A 19,209-nucleotide genomic window follows, 5' to 3' on the forward strand; every position below is an offset into this window, starting at 1 on the left:
CCTCGGCACAGCGCCCCCTGCAGGCCGCGCCCTGCCATTAAAACCTGAGCGGCGCCGCGGCCCTCCTGAGTTTCAGAAAGCATCAGGGCTTGAAAGCAACCCTTTTTTTTTTTTTTTTTTTTTTTTTTTTAAGGAATATAATCTTGTTTTACTCTGAAGGATGTGAGAGGAAATCTTATTTGGGCTTTTTTTCTTTATTCCTTAAAGCCCAAATTAGGAACTCTTAGGCTGCATCACCACAAGCGCCCAGACTTACACACGTTCTCACATCACACCAGGAAACAGCCGAACACAGGCAGAAAGGGGTATTAAATCCAGCTATAAACCCGTGGGTGGGGAAAAAGAGTCACTGGGGAAGGGACAACAGTGGCATGAGGACAAAAGCCAAGTTGGGACCATGGGCAGCCCGAGCTGGTGGGGGCAACCAGCCCACGGCAGGGGTTGGAGCTGGATGGGCTTCAGGGTCCCTTCCAACCCAAGCCATTCTATAGTTCTGTGAAACGGACAGAGGTTGGTCGAGAGCTGGTGGCAACTGGAGAGCTGAGAGCCTGCAGTAGTCCTTCAATGTGAGAAAAGTGGGTCCAAAAGAAAGCCCTGCTGTGTAGGTGTGACTGCAGGCGTTATGGAAGTGTGAGTGGAGGAGCTACAGCACAAAAGGGAGCCTGGAACTGGTTTCTAAGGAGCTTTTTCCCCCCTCCATGTCCCTACTGCCCTTGTTATGGGGCAGTGTTACATATGGTCCTACCAACATGAAGAGCTGCTTTGAAAATAAGCAGGGTAAATGGGCTTGAAGGACTTTTGTGGGTTTACACAGAATGTCTGGTTTAACCTAAAATTATGCAGCTGATTTGCTTGATGTATAAGTAAAGCAGGTCCAGAAGGGTGGCTATGTTCTACACCAGCAGAATTCCTTTCCCATAATCTTAGTGGATGCAACCTTATATTGTTCACATATGGGCTCTGCTCCTCAAAATACCACAAAGTATTCTGATTTGGCAGACAGCATTTGTTCTCATCTTGTAGAAAATTCTGCCAGAATGGGTAGGATTAAGAATCACCACTTTTCTTGTTTCCAGTTAGTCTAGGACACAGAAGCTACTCCAAGTGCTGAAATATGAGTGCTTGGATATAATGTTCACATTATGCATTCTGTACACACTAAGTAAGAAACACAAAACTTGGCCTTTGTAGCAAATGTACAGAAGTTTAAAGAATTTTCATTTTCAGCATTTTCCCCCTAGAACTGAAGAAATGACTTCACTTGATGATTACATCTCAAAATCAGGAAATAGCAGACCAGATCAGTAGGTTTTTAGAATAGAAAAAAAAAAAAAAAAAAAAAGTCCAGTGGATTTTTTTTTCTTCCCCTTTTCTTGTCCTCTGCTTTTCAACCCTCCAATACCTGTACCATTTCCCTCCACTCCAGCCTCATTTTCTTCTTTCTGTTTCTGTTTGGTGTTTAAGGGCAGGTGGCACGGAAGAATGGGCTGAAGTAAGTGGCAGTAGTGTGAGCACTGTGTTCCTGGTGCATTTGTGTGCATGCAGTGTCAGCATCGAGCCCAGCCTCAACTGCCTCAGGAAAGCCTCCAGACATACACAGAGAGGTGCCAAAAAAATTAAAGGTCACGTTGCTGCTAGGAGGCAGCCTTTGGCATTCTCAGATGCACTCGGGTACCACAGTGCTGTCCTTTCTTATCAAGCATGCTCTGTGTGCACGAAGCTGAAAAGTTCCCCATCCAAACTAGGGAGTTTTTTGGTTGCTTACAGATCCGCCTTGCTCCTGTCACCCAGTTAAGTCAGCAGTCAAGAACACAGTTCAACATCCTTTGTTCTGCCACCAGCAGCCGTATCAAGCTGTGTCCTGCATGGCTCAGTGGCAATTGGCTCACACTGTAGTGGGAAGTGTATGGGCTGTGATGCAAAGGAGATCTTAATTGCACAGCACAAACAAAATGTGCCAAGGTGCATCAGAGCAGAGGTTCTTATGCTTTGAGCTGGCTTCCAGCTGTCAGTGCTTGCACAAGCACTGCGGCAGTGTTTCATCACCCTGAGCACCAGGAGCCAGCCCACTTTGGAGCAGTGCCATGAGTTACCACATCCTGCTGCACTGCCTTCGGCCAGCTGTTCAAGCTGCACACTGTCATGCTAGAGGATAAATACTTTCTGGGATGATGTTAGTGAGTGATGCTCTTAGAAGTGGTAAAATAGACCATAAAAACAAATCTGACCAGAAAAATCAAAGAGAAAACAACTCCCAGTGTGATGGCAACCGTTCTACCTTTGGATTGAATTAGATCAGTAAGTGTTAATATAATTGGACAAGACTTCTTACCACTCTGCCAGTAGAATAAGCCGAGTCCAGGCTAGAAGGCTGTGTGAGCTGTGGCCAGACAAGCCGACCACAACCGAGACAGCCTCTGATTCTTCCCAGGAGCAGCTGTTTGAGCTGGAAGAACATGATGCTTGCCAAGGCCAAGGTAGAGGCCAGAGGCACCTTTCCAAGCAGATTGGGGTTGTTGCAACAAGAACTTTGTGGTCCTGGGCTCAAAGCAGTGGTAACATCTCCCATTTCAAACTGCTGTTTCTGCAGCGCAGCAATTAGTTTCCCATTGATTTCTCCAAGCATCACGAGAGCCTGGTTCCTATGACACAGCCACATCTGCAGCCATTGGATTTGCTGCACAGATGTGCTGTAGCACTTCTGGTCCCCTTCCAAAGTCTAATCACAGCTCCAAAGTTGCTCTCAGCAGCCCCACGGTGGAGCTGATTTCATTCATTTGCAAATGCTTTCACACCTTTTGTCACACAGTGTGTATTAGCCCAGGGTCATGGTTCAATTCCCAGCTCATGCACTTGAGAGATATATCACCCGGAGTGGGACTTAACACCATAGCTTTTGGAAGATGCAAGACATCATTTACATCCGTCTCTTCCTTCCTGAAGAGCGCCTGAAGGAAGAGAGATGTCCCTCCCTCTGCTGACCATAGGGGGAGCTGACTCTCCAGTATTGGCCTTTCATTAAAAAAAAATAATAGAATCCCAGCGTGCAGCCCAGAAACGGTATTGGCTCCATTCCCCAGCTCAGCACCCAGACCTCACATGTGGAGGAAGAAAGCAACGTGGATTAAATAATTAAGGCCCCTGGATACTGTTTCCCCATAAACGACAGATGATCACAGAGGAAAAACATTTCCTTAAATATGATGGATTGCTCTTGTTGGAAGAACTAGAGAAAAGAAATCAGACAGGAATACTCTCCACCGCTCAGCTGAGGATTCAACAAACACTATAGATCCTGCATTTAAATGAATGATGAATCGCTTGTAAGAAGTGACATGTCAGTGAGCATGTTACTATTGATTAATCTCACACTGGAGAGTCTTTGTAGCCTACTGTTCTGTAAATCATCCACAGAGATCAGAGGTTTCTGTCTAACAGGCTCCTAAACTGTATCTTCCTCGTCAATCTTATCAACCACTTGTTTAATTGTAAAAATGTAAATAAAATGCAGCGGGAGTTGGCTCAACGCCTCACAAGTTACACATCAGTTCTAAAGGGAGAGGAAGAGGAGCTTCCACAGCTGCACTCAGGGCTTTTAAGGAACCACTACAACGCAAGTCTGGCCCTCCCAGAGCCACATCCAGCCTCAGAGCACAGCAGCAGGTTGGCAAGCACCATGACACACATGTCAGAGCCTCCAGGATCTCTTTCTGCCTGCAGAACGGCAGATCAAGCAGCAGCTGAAGAGCAAGTTGTCCTGGAACACAAAAACTGGAACAAAGTCACACATGGCTTTGTTCACCACTCCCGGGACAGCCCATGGTTTTGTTCACTGACCACACGACAGCTATGCTCTCAGTGGCATCAGGGGTTATGAGCAGTAGTGCTACTAAGGGACATGGGTTAGTGGTGAGACTCAGTAAGTCTGGCTCGTGGCTGGAATGGGTGATCTTGGTGTTCTTCCCCAGCCAAAATGATGCTATGAAAGTCTATCCCAGCATGGGCACCTCTGGTCACCCATGCTAACGGAGCATGCTCCCATAGCCAGCCAGCTCCAGCCACACTGGTAAATAAAACATCTCGCTTTCGACATCGGGATGCTCAGCAAAGTAATTGGATGCCCAACACAAAGGGTGATCTGGTAATTACATCCCAGCATGCAAACAAAGACATTGCTGATGATACTGCACACGTTGAAAAATTGATGGCTAAATAAGACTTGAAAAGCCTCACGTTGGTGCATGTTTGTGTCCTCTGGCTACTCCTACCTCTGTGAGCCCAACACCAGCATCTCCTCATCAGATCTCAGGACCCAAGGCTGTGAACAACTCTCAGAGAAGCACACACAGAGTGGAAGATCTTCCAGCAGCTCTCTGCCCTGTTGTTTTTTTACCAAGCATAGTTTTTTACCTCAAGGACTTAGAAAAAGCATTATCAGAGAAATAGAAGTTTCCTACAGTCAGACCTAGGTGCCCAACATAAAGCAACTTTGCAACAGAAAGTCACAGGTCATGTCTCACTGCAGGACCTGCAGTGTGGCGAAGCAGGAGAATGGATATTTTGGGAATGACCACAGCTTCCCGGGGGACCCATTGCCCCAGGCAGCACAACCCACCTGCAGAGAGAAACAGGGTTGGCTGGAGTGATCTAGGGCAGATCAGTCCTAAAACATCTGAGCTGGGTGCTCACAAGAGTTCCACCAATGCTCCCCAGGGGCACAAAGCAGGCCTGGGTGCACCCCAGAGCAGCAGAGATGGGGCAGACAGAACAGCAACCAAGACTACAGGGCAGGCTGAGAAATCCAGCCCACCTGGATGCTAGGCTTACATGTACTCTGGAGCCTAGGAGCTGGTAGGGGCCCCAGGGGGGCTGCTCAGGGCCCCAAAAGCCCATCAGTGCTCTCAGCTTCGCCCTGGGGCACACCTGGCCCTGAGGGTCCCCCTGGAAAAATGGTTCCCATGGGTGGGGTCTTCCTAGGCAAATTGGTGGCCACCAGGTTTCTTCATCTGGACTCCGTATAGATGAGCACCGAATAGTGACCCCCTAGGGGTCTGCTCTCCAGGATGTTCAGGCCAGACAGAGCAGCATCGGGGCTTGGCCATCCCCATTTTCACCCATCGTACTGTGGGAGTCTGGGTGGGGAAGCCATGGGCCAACACAAACAGGAGTCAGGCTGCATGGCTCAGTGTTGGAATAACCACTAGGATTCCCATGTCCTCAGAGACCAGCTCTCCTATCCCAGGCCTGCCCACACATTCTCTCACTGTGCACAGACTCATCATCTCAGATCCTTATGAGCCCTGTCCCAGCAACACAGCACTCAAAGCCTGTGCTCCCACCAAGGGAAACACAGGGATCAGAGCCAAACCAAGAACTGGTTTGACACAACCATCTCTCACTCCTTGAGCTGGCAGACAGATCTGTTCTCATGAGATCCACAGCAAGAATTATCTGTGACTCAGACTGGGACTCAGAACCTCTATAGGCTGTCTTTAGGAAGGCTTTCTCTCCTCCTTTCCATCTGCACCTGGGTGACCCCTAAAACTGGTAGTCCCAGGGTGAGGAGAGCTCGCCACTTCCCAAGGGTATTTCTGGTGAGAATCTGTCCCCTGCTGCCTTCTAGAGGTGCACATGGCGTGTGCAGAGCCATGCCAGCACCGTGAAATGGACGTACCTCAATGCAGTTGTCATCTGCCTTGGGCATGATGACTGCCATGGCCAAAGTCCACCTGGTGTCACATCTTGGCAGACATGTGGCCAGGGGCACAGCGACCTGGTTGTCGTGCCCATCCATGCTGTGCTGCCCTGCCAACAGGACAGGGATCTGCAGGACCCGCAGGTGGGCTCCCTGGTGGCCCGAAGGGTGGGTTCAGCAAGCTGGGGCTCTTGTCCCAGTTCTGTCCTCACCACTGCCACACAGTAGTTTCCAGGCTGGCCTTCAGGGTCAGAAGCTGCTGCTGCACCAGATGGAGCTGCACAGCAGAGGGAAGGATTCACTTCAAAGTCACACATCAAAGCTGGGAATTAGATTTTCAGCATACTGATGGAGTTAAAATAAATGCCATTAGATGGAGATTAACATCACCATGCAGCAGTGTCCGGGATAGGCAGCAGGTCCTATCATCCTCCCGAGATGCCTCTCTTGCTCTGCTTGCTGTGGAAAGACCCTCAGATGAACAAGCAGGACATTACACCAGTGCATGTTAACCAAGGGGCTTCCCTCCACCCAAAATACTTCTCACAGCTTCCCCCCACCCTGCTGCCGCCCTTTGGCAAAGTTCAGCTGATTTCCAAACCCTCTGCTGCTGGGGGTTGGTGCAGAGGTTTAATTATTTGCTTTTCCTTGGGTGTGTGGTGTGAGGACAGGGGAGAGAAGGTCAGCTCCTGTCCTGTTTCCCTTCCTTCCCCACCTCCTGGAGCCCAGCATGGGGTGGTGGGCACTTAGGGGCTATATCTGCCTGCTCTGCTGCTCCTTCCTGAGCACCACAAGAGGTAAGGGGCATCGCGCGGTGGGTCCATGCCAATGGACCCTGCAAATGACCCTGGATGGAGAGGGATGGCAAAATTTGGGGATGGTGGAGGTTCTCCCTGGGGGGAGAATGAAAGCCAAAGCTCAATAAGTAGATCAGATTTGCAAGAGAGTTTAGAGTTTTAGAAAAGAGATCAGACGCAACAGGTCATTGCAAACATGCTGCTTACCCCCAAATTTTGTGTGTATAGGAACAAGAGTGATGACCCCAAGTAATTATGAACAAATTAGTATAATGCAAAGAGGGGCTTTGGCCGAATGCTACCCCACAGCTTCATTTCACCCTACCACAAGGTCAGCAGTTTAATTAAGAATTAGTGGATCTGTACAGTTACTTATCTGCTCAGGAGGGGATAAAGGGAAAACACAAGATATGAGGAGTACAGCCTCTTCTTCCAAAAACAAAGTGAACATACAAGTGTTGCCCCCAAATCAACGTCCTTTGCTTTAATGAATGTGCACTGCTGAAAAGCCCCTACAAAACATCTCTCCTGGTCATGGGCATCCTTAAAATTCTCTTCAAGATTAAAGAGTCTTTCTATGATATTTGCCAAAAGCCCCGAAGTCCCCAAGTAGTGCCCCGTGTTCGGCTGTGGTTTATGAGGCAAGAGTGGAAACAGAGCCAGGAACAAGCTGCCACCCTGAGAACACCCACATTTCCCTTACCCACCTGTACTGCTGAACTGGGAAAGCAGGGAAGGACAGCACAGGTGTAGCGGAGCAGCTTTCTGAGTTGTCCCTGGAAATTTGGGATGTGAGAAGAATGTGCAGCTCACAATTATCCTTAGAGACTAGCATGTGGGGAGCATGGGGACAGTGGCCATGGCTGCATCCCCCTGACGCTTGCCCATGTCCCCAGGCAGCCCATGGATGCTTTCCTTCCAGCCAGGCACGCTGTACCATTACCACTATGCCCTGGCCGTGCACCTGGGCCCTGTGGCTGGCCTGTCCCCATCTGGGGGCTGGCTGCGGGCACAGGCTATGGTCAAGATGCATCAGCTCCACAGAGACCCTAGCAGGGATGACCTGCTCCAGGTGCAGGTACGGCAAGCAGTGATGCTGCATTCCCTTTCCTCCATAAAAATGCATAGCAACTTCACAGCAGACATCCTTGCCTTTTGCTGTCATAGATCCAAGACCTGAAAGCCCAGCAGGAGCCTGAGGGTGCTGGAGGTCCTCCCATGGACATTGCACTGAACAAAGAGCTACAGTCAGATCTCGAAAAGCCAGTTTTCATCTCCTGGAGCAGTGGGAAGGTCAGCTGGAGGTCTTCTGCAGAACTTGGCTATGGAGCTCATTGGAGCTCCTGGTTCTGTATTCCCATCAGATCACAAGGGGAAGAACGAGGTGGTGGGTGCAGCAGCACAGAGTTGTTGTGGTCCAGTGTCACCCCATCCTCCAAAATGGTCCCAAATGTTGGAATGTGAACTCTTTGCTTGGGTTGGAGGGGAGACGCCTTTCCACAAGGAGAACCAGCCTGATGCCAGGTTTCTCCCTCCCAGATCAAAGCCCTGTATGGGGATGAAACAGAAAGAACCCTGATCACCAACCTGAAGCGAGGTGTTGTCAGTCTGCTCCAGCTCCAGGCCCACACTGGCACCATCATGGAGGTAGGGGTGGTAAACAACAATAAGAAAGAATGCTTTTACCAAATCATCTTCCCCTGGATGAAGGAAAAACGTCCACCAGCATTTCTGCCAGTTGGGGTTTATCTGTGTTTCAGGAAGACGCCTCTGGGAGCTGCCAGGTCACGTACACGGTGTCCAACCACTCCATAGTAAAGACAAAAGATCTCCTCAGCTGCACAAAGCCGAAAATGGGATATGCCTCCGTGAACAAAGCAAGTCCATTGCTCTGATGGTGGTGGCTCAGCTTATGGCTAGCATATCAGTGAGGTCCCTCCCAAAATCTCCCAGCAGAGTGGCTTTGACAGGACTCCAGCTCTTAGACTCCAGCATAAATATAGGAAACTGCAGGTCTCCATGCAGCTATTTCTGCCCTGGTTAAAATTAATGGACCTTGTGTTTTGTTTTTGATATTTTTTTTCTACATTGTATTAAATTCTGTGTAGTAAAAAAGAGCAAAAACAAAAAGAAACATTGCTACTAAGATTCCTCGTGAGGTTTGGAGAGGTCTTGACACCTGGCAAACACCAAGTGTTCGTATAATCAAAGATTTCTGGGATGTGAATTATGGCAAACTCACTCCAGAAAATAAGTTCTGCACAGAGTATTTGTTGGAAATAAGGTTTTATCCAGAACAAGAGGTTACAACTCTTAAGGGAAACTGGGAACAGGTCAGCTTTCATGGCTACCTCTCCTCAACAATGCATCAGTGAGAGCTTGCCCAGCACTTCCAGCTCAAAGTGTGGGAGAAGCTGGAAGATAATTCTACTGGGCAGACAGTAAGAGGAATGGTTGATCTCTTTTCCTTCTTGTTTTCACTTTTTACAGATGTTTGGCATCCAGTGGCAGCCCTACAGCAGAAGCCTGTATGTGGTGAAGGACAGCCTGCTGCAGTCGGTGCTGGCAGAGGAGAGCCACGCACTGTCCCTAGTCTTGAGGTCCACCACTGGTGTCAAAATCAGCTCAAAGTGAGTGATGGTGCCATACAAGATTCCCAATTGGGCACACGATAAACACACATCTATGGAGATAAAGCTATTTTCTTCATGGAGTCCACATCAGACACCTCTTGATAGCTTTCAGCGTGAATGTCCTTCTTCAAACCTCCATCATCCCAACCATCCTCCAAACAAGGGTGTGAAGGATGAAGTACCTCTCAATGGTTTCCTCTCTCTCAACAGGCAGGAGCTCAAGCTGGTGTCCTCAACGCCTGGTCCTGCAGTGGCAGCTGAACAGAGCCTTGAGAACATGCTGGCTGGCACAGACGGACAGCACCAGCCCCTGGCCATAGCCAGCCTGCCCTTCAGGAGGGTCTGCACCCACTGCCCTTCGGTTGGTGGCTCTATGCATCCCCATAACCCTCCATGTGTTCGTCCCCTGGTTGTGGGACATGGGGTCAAACCATTGATATCGTGCACAGCTAGCACATCCAGTCAGTTTAAACACATCCCAGGTCTGAGCTCAGGAAATCCAGTCACGCTGACAAGGACCCACACATCTCATAGGGCCACTTCCACTCCTAAATATTTCCTGAAGTATAAACATGATCCCGTAATCCAGGATGTAAAAGGAAGCGGCTGAAATCCCCCAAACATTGTCCTTCCAGCTGAGGGCCTATCTGAAGACCTTTGACAGGCGGCGAGTCAAAATGGACATCTCGAAGGCAGCAACTACATGGCAGTTCCAGAAGTTCATCCAGATGCTGCGCGGTGCCAAGAAGAGAGATGTGCTGCAGCTGCTGAAGAAAGCACCTGAGGAGATGCTGTGAGGCTCCCCGTAGCTAGCCCTCCAAAAGGGGCTTTCTGCACCAGTAAATACTGTGCAGGACCACAGCATGCAGGGTCACTGATGGCACCACTGATCTTGCTCCTCTTGCCCCAGCCCCTTCATGGTGGAGGCAGCGGTGGCCGCGCAGTCGGTACCAGCCTTGGCAGCTCTCTCAGACTTCCTGGATTTCAGCAAGGAGCCCAGGACCCTGCTGGAGACATTCCTCTATGCAGCAGCCTTCTCTCCCCGGCCTACAAAAGAGCTGCTGCGTTTGGTGCTGGTAGGTGGGGATATTCCCTCCAGAAAGGCCTGAGCCCATCTTTAGATCTTTCCCACCCCACCAATCTGCTCTCAAAGCTTTCCTGGCAAAGCCTCCCACTACAGGCACAACGTACAGTTTCCAGCCTGCATACTACACTCATTCCTTAAAAGCAAGGTAAGCCGATGAAAACTCCTCAAAAGGCTGTGGTGACATCATATCATCAGGCAACAAAGTAAATTTTCTGTCTCTCCACAACTTTGAGAACTGACTTTTCATAGCTTCCCTCAGGCTACCCCTCAAAAGTCCAGGATGGGTCCTCCCACTCTTTCAGTCCAGAAGGAATGGCAAAAAAATATGCATAGATTTGTTCTATAAACTGAAATATAACTGTAGAAATAGAGCTTCCTATTTATGTGACTTTTAAAGGGATGCTGCCAATGAGAGTAGTGCACCTCAGAGAATAAGTGTTCAGCAGAAAGTGTTTTATATCAATGTGTTACAAACATTGAAAGCTTAATTAGAGCTACCGAAAAATTTTACCCCACCAAGCCATGCATTGCCCCCCTTGAAGGCAGGTGAGAACTAGTTTCTCCTTACTTTTCTGATAAATGCTTAGAAATAACAGCTGAAACACTTTCCTCCTTTATCTTTTGCCCCATTTTCTCCCATTGTATAATGCTCCTTGCTCTGCCCAGGACAAGCTGGAAGGGAAGCAGATGGTACCTGAGGTCCGGGACACAGGGATGGTGGCCCTGGGCTCTCTGGTTGGCAAGTTGTGCCGGCAGCAGCTGTGTGGGCTGCAGGTGAGTCCTGCAAACCCAGCTCAGGTCCCTCAGCCTTCCAGCTCCTTTAGGATTCCCAAAACTTCCTCTTACCCTCCTTGACTTCTGCTCTCTTGTCAAACCCAACAAGGAGGTGGAGCACAGCATGGAAACCATCCTCATGGGGCTGAGAAGTGCCAAGAAGGAGCACGAGGCAGTCACCCACCTGCTGGCCCTGGGGAATGCACAGCTCCCCAGCACCATTCCCACCCTCCTGGAGTATGCAGAGAAAGGTCCCACTGCCGTGGCAGCTGCAGCTATCAGCTCCCTGCGTCAATTCCCTGACCAGCACATCACCAGCGAGGTACCTAACATACAAACTCCTCTTCCCATTGGGGTCCTTGCCACCACTTGCATGCCAGGACCCTGATATCATCCCTCAAACTGCCCTCTCACGTCAGGTGAAAAGAACGATGAGGAAGATCTTCCATGAGAAGAGGAAGAGCTACGAGAAAACGTGCCGCTTGGCTGCCGCGGAAATCCTCTTGGATAACACACCCTTGCCCATGGATGTCATCAACATCCTGCTGGCCGCTCACCAGCTGGGAACAGAAGCAGCAACTTTCCTGTTGCTGAAGGTGCAGAGCAGCCTGCATGCCAACCACCACCCAGCAAGGTGAGTTTTACTTTTTGTCCTTCCCAACGCTTCAGCTGTAGCTTTTGAGCTGCGGATCCAGGCTCATGTTTTCAGCAGTCCTTGGAGGTCAACACTGTGGCCTGTGGTGCAGCACACAGTGTGTAACCACATTAATCTCTCTATCTGCACAGAACAAGCCAGCACTAATAGTTTTCAGAGCTAAGCAGAAGCTGCACAAAAATATTCAGATGGTTTATCCTAATTTATAGAGGAGAGGGGAATTCCAGGATAGCCTCAGACTACTTGTTTCCTTCTTTGCTTGCATTGTCAGCAAATAGCTCTGAAATTTGTATTTCCTTCTTTTCTTTCTACAGTTCACTCACATTTTCCTATCCTCCCAATCTTTTCAAACCATATCCCTCTTGCTTCCAGGAAGATAATGAATGACATCATGAGAGACCCTCGGATAAACAACTACAACCACTTTTCGAAAGCTGGCATCTCCTCCTCCTTCTCAGGACCTCTGACAGGTGACATCACAGGGACACTTGTCCCACAGCCCCCTGAAGAAGCAAAAGAGGCTGGTGGGGAAGGGCAGGCTGCAGCAGAGGCCTCAGCTTTCAGGAAATACCCCCAAAATCCCCAAAATCTTGGGTTGAGCAGTCTCTAGCACCACCCAAAGTTGGTCAATTGCTACCACCAGATATTTGCCTCCTTCTGATGCCCCTGCTTTGAGCTGAAAGACCACACCGCATACTTTTCCCATATCTTGCTGATTTGAAAGAGGAACTTCATCTGGAAAGAAAGCCAGAAGTAGGCTGTAGGTGGGAGTTAGTTCTCTCCCTGATAAGTCAAAATATTTAGCCCCATTTCTCAGTTCCTTTGGTATTTTTAATAAGCTCTTTTACTGAGCTTTTAATAAGCTCTCTTGTACTGAGATAAAAAAAAAAATCACCAAACTTCAGAGAGACTGTAGCAATCCATGCTTGCTAAATACCTGCCTAAATCTTCACCCTTCAGCCCCCATTTCAAATTATCTCAGCCTAGCTTTATAGGGGACACGTGGGGGCAAAATATCCAACATCTGCAAGAAAAATACTACACTGCCACATCCCTTGCTTATAGCCAGAATGGAAGGAGATGGCACAGCGATTTCCTCCCCGATTAACTTAGCTTCATCAGGTAGCTCTGTCTTTCAGCCACCAAGGAACTGCTCTCCACCTTTGGGCTGGACCTGCTGTTTTTGGAGGGTGGGTTCCTGAGAAAGAGCGTCTCCGACTTCTCGCTGTTCAGCCATGACTGGCATCTTCGTGCAGCTCAGGTAAGAGACAGCAACAGGTTTGGCTTCACCACCCTACCCAGAGGACCCCACCACTGCAGAAGTCACTGATGGGTAGCCAAGCTCTGACGAAGAGTGGCTACCCAAAAGGGTTGGCTAAGGGTAGCAGCTTGAATAGCATCACGGTGCCTGAAATGGACCCCTCAGTCATGCTCTGTGCAGCTCATGTCTCCATTTCTATGGTTTAGGTCACTATAGAAGCACAAGGGATGGAGTCAATGCTGGGAGAAAACACCTTGGAAGGGGAAGAGGGGCCAGAGCTCATGGCTGGGATGTCTGCCATCTTCTTCAATGTCCAGTTGCGGCCGATCATCTTCTTCCAGGGATATTCAGACTTAATGGCCAAGGTTCTGCTGAGCAGTGGGGAACCCACAAATGTGGTCAAAGGGAACCTCCTGCTGATGGACCATCACCAGGTACTGGTGGGATGAACCGTCTTCCTCCATACTGGCCTCAAGGCAGGTCCGTGGTAATGCCTAGGGAATCCCACACCTAAAACTTGCTGGTAGATACTTGTTCACCGTGGCTATACATCTCAGATCAGGGTGGCACTGCCACAGGTCTCTGGGGGTTTGTAAAATCCTCTCCATCTCCCAGGTCATCCCTCTGCAGTCTGGTCTCCAGGCAACGGTCAAACTTCAGGGTGGACTTGGGCTTGATATCTCAGCCAACGTGGATGTGAACATCTGGGAGCAGGAACTGAAGACCAGTGTTAACACCAGGTGAGCAGGTCCAGGGATCCCACCACCCAAGACAATGGTTTGTGGAGTTGTCCAGTGCCCAGAACTCAGTGCCAGACCTTCACTCTCCCTTCCTGCAGGGGAAGCCTCACCATTGATTTCCAGACAGAATTGGATGCTCCTTTCCTCCAAACAACCCTGAGGAGCCAGACTGAGGCAGAGACTTCAATCTACTTTGACACCATCCTGAGGTTTTCCAGCAGCCCTGTACTCATGTGCCTGCAGCTGAGGGAGGAGCAGGTGCCCTATAGGTAAGCTCTGGATGCAGGCTGCTGTTGGGGCCCATGAAGTACCAGTCAGTGCTTATCCCACACAGTGGCTGACAGAGCTCTTCACCAAGTGCAGACCATACCTGTCCTCAGCACCGAACACAGGTGCTAAATCTGCTTTATGTGGGAACCATTTATTCTGCCACTTATCCCTCGACTCCAGACACTGGAGCACTTCTTCCTCATGGACGCACTTGAAATATAACAGCCACTTACAGCTTTTACTGGAGGCACCAAAGGTTCAAGAATCAACGACATTGTACACAAAAAAAGAGATTGAACGAAATCCACTCGCAAAGCAGATGCCAAAGGCTGGGAGAATAACAAAGATTTAATGCATGGCTGCATAACACAGGTTTAACATATATAAGGATTAATGTATATAATGAAAATGTCTTATGAGGCAATAATACAGACACTACACTCAAGAAAACATTGTCCAGAAAGAATTTGGACAGTCTTGGCGAGAACAGTGGCATAGCAGTGTGTCACACAGAGCCCCATGCAAACCCTCCTCCAGCTTCTGCACTTCTGATCACAGCTTGGGTAGGAGCAACCCAGCCAGTGAGGGATCCACACAAGGGATCTGTGCAATGGACAGCAAACCCCATATCCCTCTCCCTCATTCTGCAGGGCAGGGAAAGGTCTCATCAACCACACACTTCCTCTAGAACCATCATGGAGGTGCCCAAGTTCAGTTTGAATGGGGCCCTGGGTAGCCTAATCTGGTGGAAGACAACCAGCCCACAGCAGGGGTTGGAACTTGATGATCCTTAAGGTCCCTTCCAGCACAGACCATTCTATGACTGTGTGCTTGATAAGGAGAAAGACTTCTTGGGGACTGGAGAGATTTAATGGGAGATAAAGGTCCTGCATGCAAATAGGTGTGTGAATAGCCTGGTAGGTGGATGAGGTTCTCCACCACCATCACAGCCTCCTGACCTCCTGCATTTCCCTTGTTCTAACAGAGAGATCTTCACCGTCTCCACATTTGCTGGGAACCAGAGCAGCACTGTCCGAAAAGGCCGGCAGGGCACCATGCCTGCCCGGGAGTTTGCCCTGCACCAGGCCAACTCTGAGATGTGCCACCTGCTGCTGATGGCAGAGGAGGGAGTGTAGGAGACAAGAACATTTGGGACAGGGCTACTGCATCCCTGCCTGCCATGCACCCTGGTTCTCCATGAGCTGGCCAAACCTCTGCCCATCCCTGCCACAACCAGATTGCTGTGTAAAAAAAAATAATAATAATTAAAAAAAAAAAAAAAAAAAAAGATGAAATCATCAGAAGAGGTGCAGGAACTGCTGCAGGGCAGCAAGAGGCACCCTTTGCTTGGGGCCAGGATCTTTTCACCCTTTAGTTTTTTCAACCCGAACTCTTCTCCTCCATGGGCACTGTCTAAGCCTTGTGATACACAGCCTTCTTTTGCAAATAAGCTTCTGATAGCCCAAAAAGGCATGCTACAGTCTGATACAATACCATGGTTTCCCTCCATTTATTAAACAGTTGGAAGGGAACAACACATCTGCAGCTGGCAAGGAGAAAGTTGCCCACAAGGGAGTGAATAACGTCACCCCACATTAATGTAGTTTTGTGGCCGCCAAAGAGTCCAGGAGCATGGAAAATAAATATATTTCTGGAGGAGGTGCAAGTTGTTTTTCTTTCCTTTGTTTGTTTTTTATTTTTATTTTTTAATACAGCCACATAGATATTCATCCCAGAATAATCCTCAGGGAGAGATAGCATAGCAAGACAAAACACTGCATAACCTGTTGCCAATTATTATATGTTCTTTCTAGTGTAATTGAATGTGTTTGAATTCATTTGCATATGAAGGCAACCCAGCTCTCACAGCTCAGACCTTTCCTCTTGTTCCTGCCGGAAAGCTGCTCTCTGTTGCCAGGGATATGGCCAGTGTCACAGCAGGCAGCAGGGATGAGGCCAGGAGGGGAACTGCTGGGATATCAATGAGGTCAGATTTGTGCTTGATGCACGAAGATAAAGAAGGGAGGCAGAGGAACGTGACCCATAGAGCTTAGGGAAAGAAACAAAACATCAGGAAACTTTAAACGCAGAGTGTCTACCCAACAGCAAACACTTTCTATAGGATAGAGCAGCAGGCTCAGTCCTCATCTCAAAGCAGGGAGAAATGTGATAAAGACAGAGCCAAAAAATGGAAACAAATGTGGGAAATCATTTGAAGAAGATGGGGTGGGGGCTGTGGAGCAGGGAATGGCTGCAGGAAAAGAAAAGAGCCATGAGATGTTTCATTACCTTTGGCATATCCACAACTGCTCTGCCTATCCCCCTCAGTATGCTGATCCTCACCAACAGTTCCTGCTCTCACACAAGATTTTAGCATGGAAGAGAGAAGAATTAGAAAGGTGTTTTGAGATTGCACGGGGCAAAGACACAGGAAGAAAACACTGACTCTAGCATAGGTAGCATGCAGAACTTGTCTCAAGTCAGAAAAACTCAGCTGGGGAAACATAAGGTTCAAGCTGTGGGTGCAGGCTGCCAAAGCGTTTGGGAAATTCTCCATCCTGTGGGTATTTGCAATGAATTACTGGTCTTTCAGTCCATCTTATGGGGCAAATATAGATGCTGGATGGTGCAGAGAGCAAGAGATCAAGAAGCTGAAGTGGTCCTTTCTGAAACTGAGGGTCTTCCCAGAAAGCCTGGCCAAGTACTACGGGTCATCGGTGGCCAGATGATCATCTCTCAATGCAGACATTATTCAATCAGAAGTGGAAAAAACAAACCACTGGGGTCACATCTCCATCCCATCCCTTTTCTCCTCCTTATGGAAGCCAGCCAATACCAGTAGACAGGCATTTTCCTTGCACGTGAGGAGTCAAAACCCACCTATTGAGCGATGGCTTCTGCCTGGAGCCTCTTGTCTTCTTTTTGATCCAAAGTTTACATATTAACAGAGAAGCCTCTGGCCCCTCTTATCATCTGAACAGCAGTTCCCCTTCTCTGCTCCTCAGGGCAGCAGATGGAGATAGGATCGCCTCAACCCCACGTGCTGAAGGCAGTGTTCCAGCAACAAAGAGATACAGTAGCTTCCCTTTCGCTTGATATTTGGGATCTTTTGGTGACAATTTATGAAAAATACAATCAGTTTGAAGTAAATATTGTTCTTCTGCTTTGCATTCTCCTCCCAAGTTGGATTGTTATCAGGCACAAATACAGAACACCTCTCCTATACTACAGGGAGGCTCACCAGGGAAAGCAGCACTTCATTCCTTCCTGATAAGAATATGCCTTTGAATTATCTCAGTCCTTCTTTCTATTTTGAAATGCGCTTTTCAGAAAAAAAAAGAAAAAAAGAAAAAAAGAAAAAAAGAAAAAAAAGAAAAAAAAGAAAAAAAAGAAAAAAAAGAAAAAAAGAAAAAAAGAAAAAAAGAAAAAAAGAAAAAAAGAAAAAAAGAAAAAAAGAAAAAAAGAAAAAAAGAAAAAAAGAAAAAAAGAAAAAAAGAAAAAAAGAAAAAAAGAAAAAAAAAAAAGAAAAAAAGAAAAAAAGAAAAAAAGAAAAAAATAGAGGGACTCTGGGATTGCAAAAACGTAGACTCCGGTGTTTAAAGTAGCACAGTCTCCTGGGTTTGTCTGCTTCTTCCTGAAAGACTAACATCATGCACTTAGGTTATGTACAGAAACAAAAGTAATGTGGCTTTTTGTATTTTCTCTTTGACTTTTAACGTTACCAGACATAGAAGTGAAGAGCATTTCCCATACACACTTCCAGCCAGCACAGCATGGCCCGTGCCATCCCAAAGCTATGCTTCCCAGAGATCTGTATTCAGAGTGCCCCAGAGATGCATAGCTAAATGCTGCAATGAGGGTGAGATGGCGACACAAGGCTCCTTCTGCTCCTATCAACCCAAAGAGCACCTTTAGGGACGAGAGCAGCCCTACAGAAGGTCTCTACAGGTCAGGGGATGCTGCCTTATCCTCTCCTTCCCATTTCTGCAAAGGTTTTGGAAGCTATCCAAGACTTGGCTTGAGAACTGGGCTTCCCCTGCACCAAGGCTCTGCTGGTTACAGGACAATCTCATACAGAACCAACCTCAAGGACACAGAAAGAAGCTGACCTGGGTCTTGCCCTCGGCTCTGAACAGGGGGATCCGGGTGACCATGAAGAGGCAGTGCCTATCTCCTTGTACTGCTCCAATTGCTGCCAAGCTGCTGATAGCCAATGGCTGAGTAGGGAAAGAGGCAGTACTAAGCCTCATCTTCCTCTGAGCCCCGCTTGCTCCCTGGGGAAAGGGCAAAAATGGGGAGGGTCACATTATCACCTGCTCCTCATCAGGATTTGGCCATTTCACATATTTCAGTGCTGTTTGCTTGGCTGCTGTAGAGTGTCTTCTGGAGCAATTGCCATCCCAAGAGTGTCCTAAAGCTTTACAATCAGAAATGATGGGTGTTCAGAACATACTCCAAAAAGAGGGGAGAGGCATGGCTGGGAAGGTTAGAGAGTGCCAGAACCCAAACTTTCCCTATTGCTTGAGGTGCTCCCACTTGCCAGCAGCTGCTCAGCTCTCAGGGCCAAGGCAGGATGCTAAACCCAGGGCAGCCCCAGGGGAGCCCCTAGGAGCAGCTCTCCTGCACAGCTCCCCAAGCAGCCTTGTGTGTGGAGCTGCAGATCAGCAGTGACCTCCAGCGGCTGCTGCCAAACCCGACGGAGGTGGCAGGGCAAAATCATCGTGCTGTGCCATACAAGGGCTGGGTGCGTATCCCACCACCAGTACCCAGGTCCATAAACTTTCCTCTTCCTAGCACAGCCCCCCTCATTCAACGGGATGATAAAACATCATCTGTGCGTCTACTGCAGCTTTCTGTACAGAGAAAACTGTGCCAAAGACAGCATGCACAAAATTGAGCAGCATACGTGTGAGAGGATAGACAATACACAGAAGATAGGCACTACTTCACAGTTGTACATTTAAAGTGTTGGGGCAGATTTCTTATCATTCACTGCTTTTCAATCCTAGGCAGCTAGTAATAAATAAAAATAAAATAAAAACACATCAGCATTTCCATGGCAAATCCACTCACCATATTTCCCATGGAGCTCTCAGGCACAGAGCACTAGGGGAGCAGCAGCGTGGGTGGGGATGCTCATGTACCCACTGTAGCAATCAGGAAGCAAGTGGGAAAGCTGTGAGGTGTAACTGGGCACAGCTGTGCCCACAAGAGTGGTGGCGGCATGAAGTTATCCCTGTGGGGACTGTGAGAGGGAGAGCTGTGGGTGTCTGGCTTGAGTGGGATTGGAGTAGGTG

At 48.5% G+C, this 19,209-nt stretch overlaps 1 protein-coding gene and 1 long non-coding RNA gene across 3 annotated transcripts; one reads left to right on the top strand and one right to left on the bottom strand.

Moving 5' to 3' along the window:
• The first annotated feature begins 6,337 nt into the window (after window positions 1-6,337).
• LOC116235037 (microsomal triglyceride transfer protein large subunit-like) lies at window positions 6,338-15,571 on the top strand. Of its 2 annotated transcripts, XM_031602924.2 has the most exons (18): window positions 6,338-6,492; window positions 7,389-7,570; window positions 7,660-7,785; window positions 8,032-8,139; window positions 8,253-8,369; window positions 8,983-9,122; window positions 9,336-9,486; window positions 9,761-9,918; window positions 10,036-10,201; window positions 10,879-10,986; window positions 11,096-11,308; window positions 11,406-11,620; window positions 12,014-12,111; window positions 12,781-12,902; window positions 13,109-13,336; window positions 13,518-13,642; window positions 13,741-13,911; window positions 14,898-15,571. In XM_031602924.2, exons 1-18 carry the CDS (start codon window positions 6,426-6,428, stop codon window positions 15,046-15,048), a joined length of 2,646 nt encoding a protein of 881 aa, XP_031458784.2. In that variant the 5' UTR covers window positions 6,338-6,425; the 3' UTR covers window positions 15,049-15,571. The 2 variants fall into 2 exon arrangements, with proteins under 2 accessions (XP_031458784.2, XP_090001056.1); XM_090144930.1 differs by lacking the exon at window positions 7,389-7,570 and having other exon boundaries at window positions 6,364-6,492.
• A 1,894-nt stretch (window positions 15,572-17,465) lies between these two features.
• On the bottom strand, window positions 17,466-19,027 carry LOC116235038 (uncharacterized). The gene is made up of 4 exons (XR_004168268.2): window positions 18,986-19,027; window positions 18,226-18,329; window positions 18,022-18,129; window positions 17,466-17,554 (listed from the first exon to the last, which is right to left on the bottom strand). It is a non-coding gene; the product is annotated as an uncharacterized LOC116235038 (long non-coding RNA).
• Between the last annotated feature and the right edge of the window lie 182 nt (window positions 19,028-19,209).

This window comes from Phasianus colchicus, chromosome 8, assembly GCF_987193195.1.
Source record: "Phasianus colchicus chromosome 8, bPhaCol1.hap1.1, whole genome shotgun sequence".
NCBI lineage: Eukaryota > Metazoa > Chordata > Aves > Galliformes > Phasianidae > Phasianus > Phasianus colchicus.

Excerpts from the sequence above, each read along its gene's own strand:
- LOC116235037 (XM_031602924.2), top strand. The coding sequence starts at position 6,426 with ATGGGGTGGTGGGCACTTAGGGGCTATATCTGCCTGCTCTGCTGCTCC. Across the intron at positions 7,786-8,031 it reads TCTCCTGGAGCAGTGGGAAG|ATCAAAGCCCTGTATGGGGA; the intron begins GTCAGCTGGAGG and ends TCTCCCTCCCAG. Across the intron at positions 8,140-8,252 it reads ACACTGGCACCATCATGGAG|GAAGACGCCTCTGGGAGCTG; the intron begins GTAGGGGTGGTA and ends TCTGTGTTTCAG.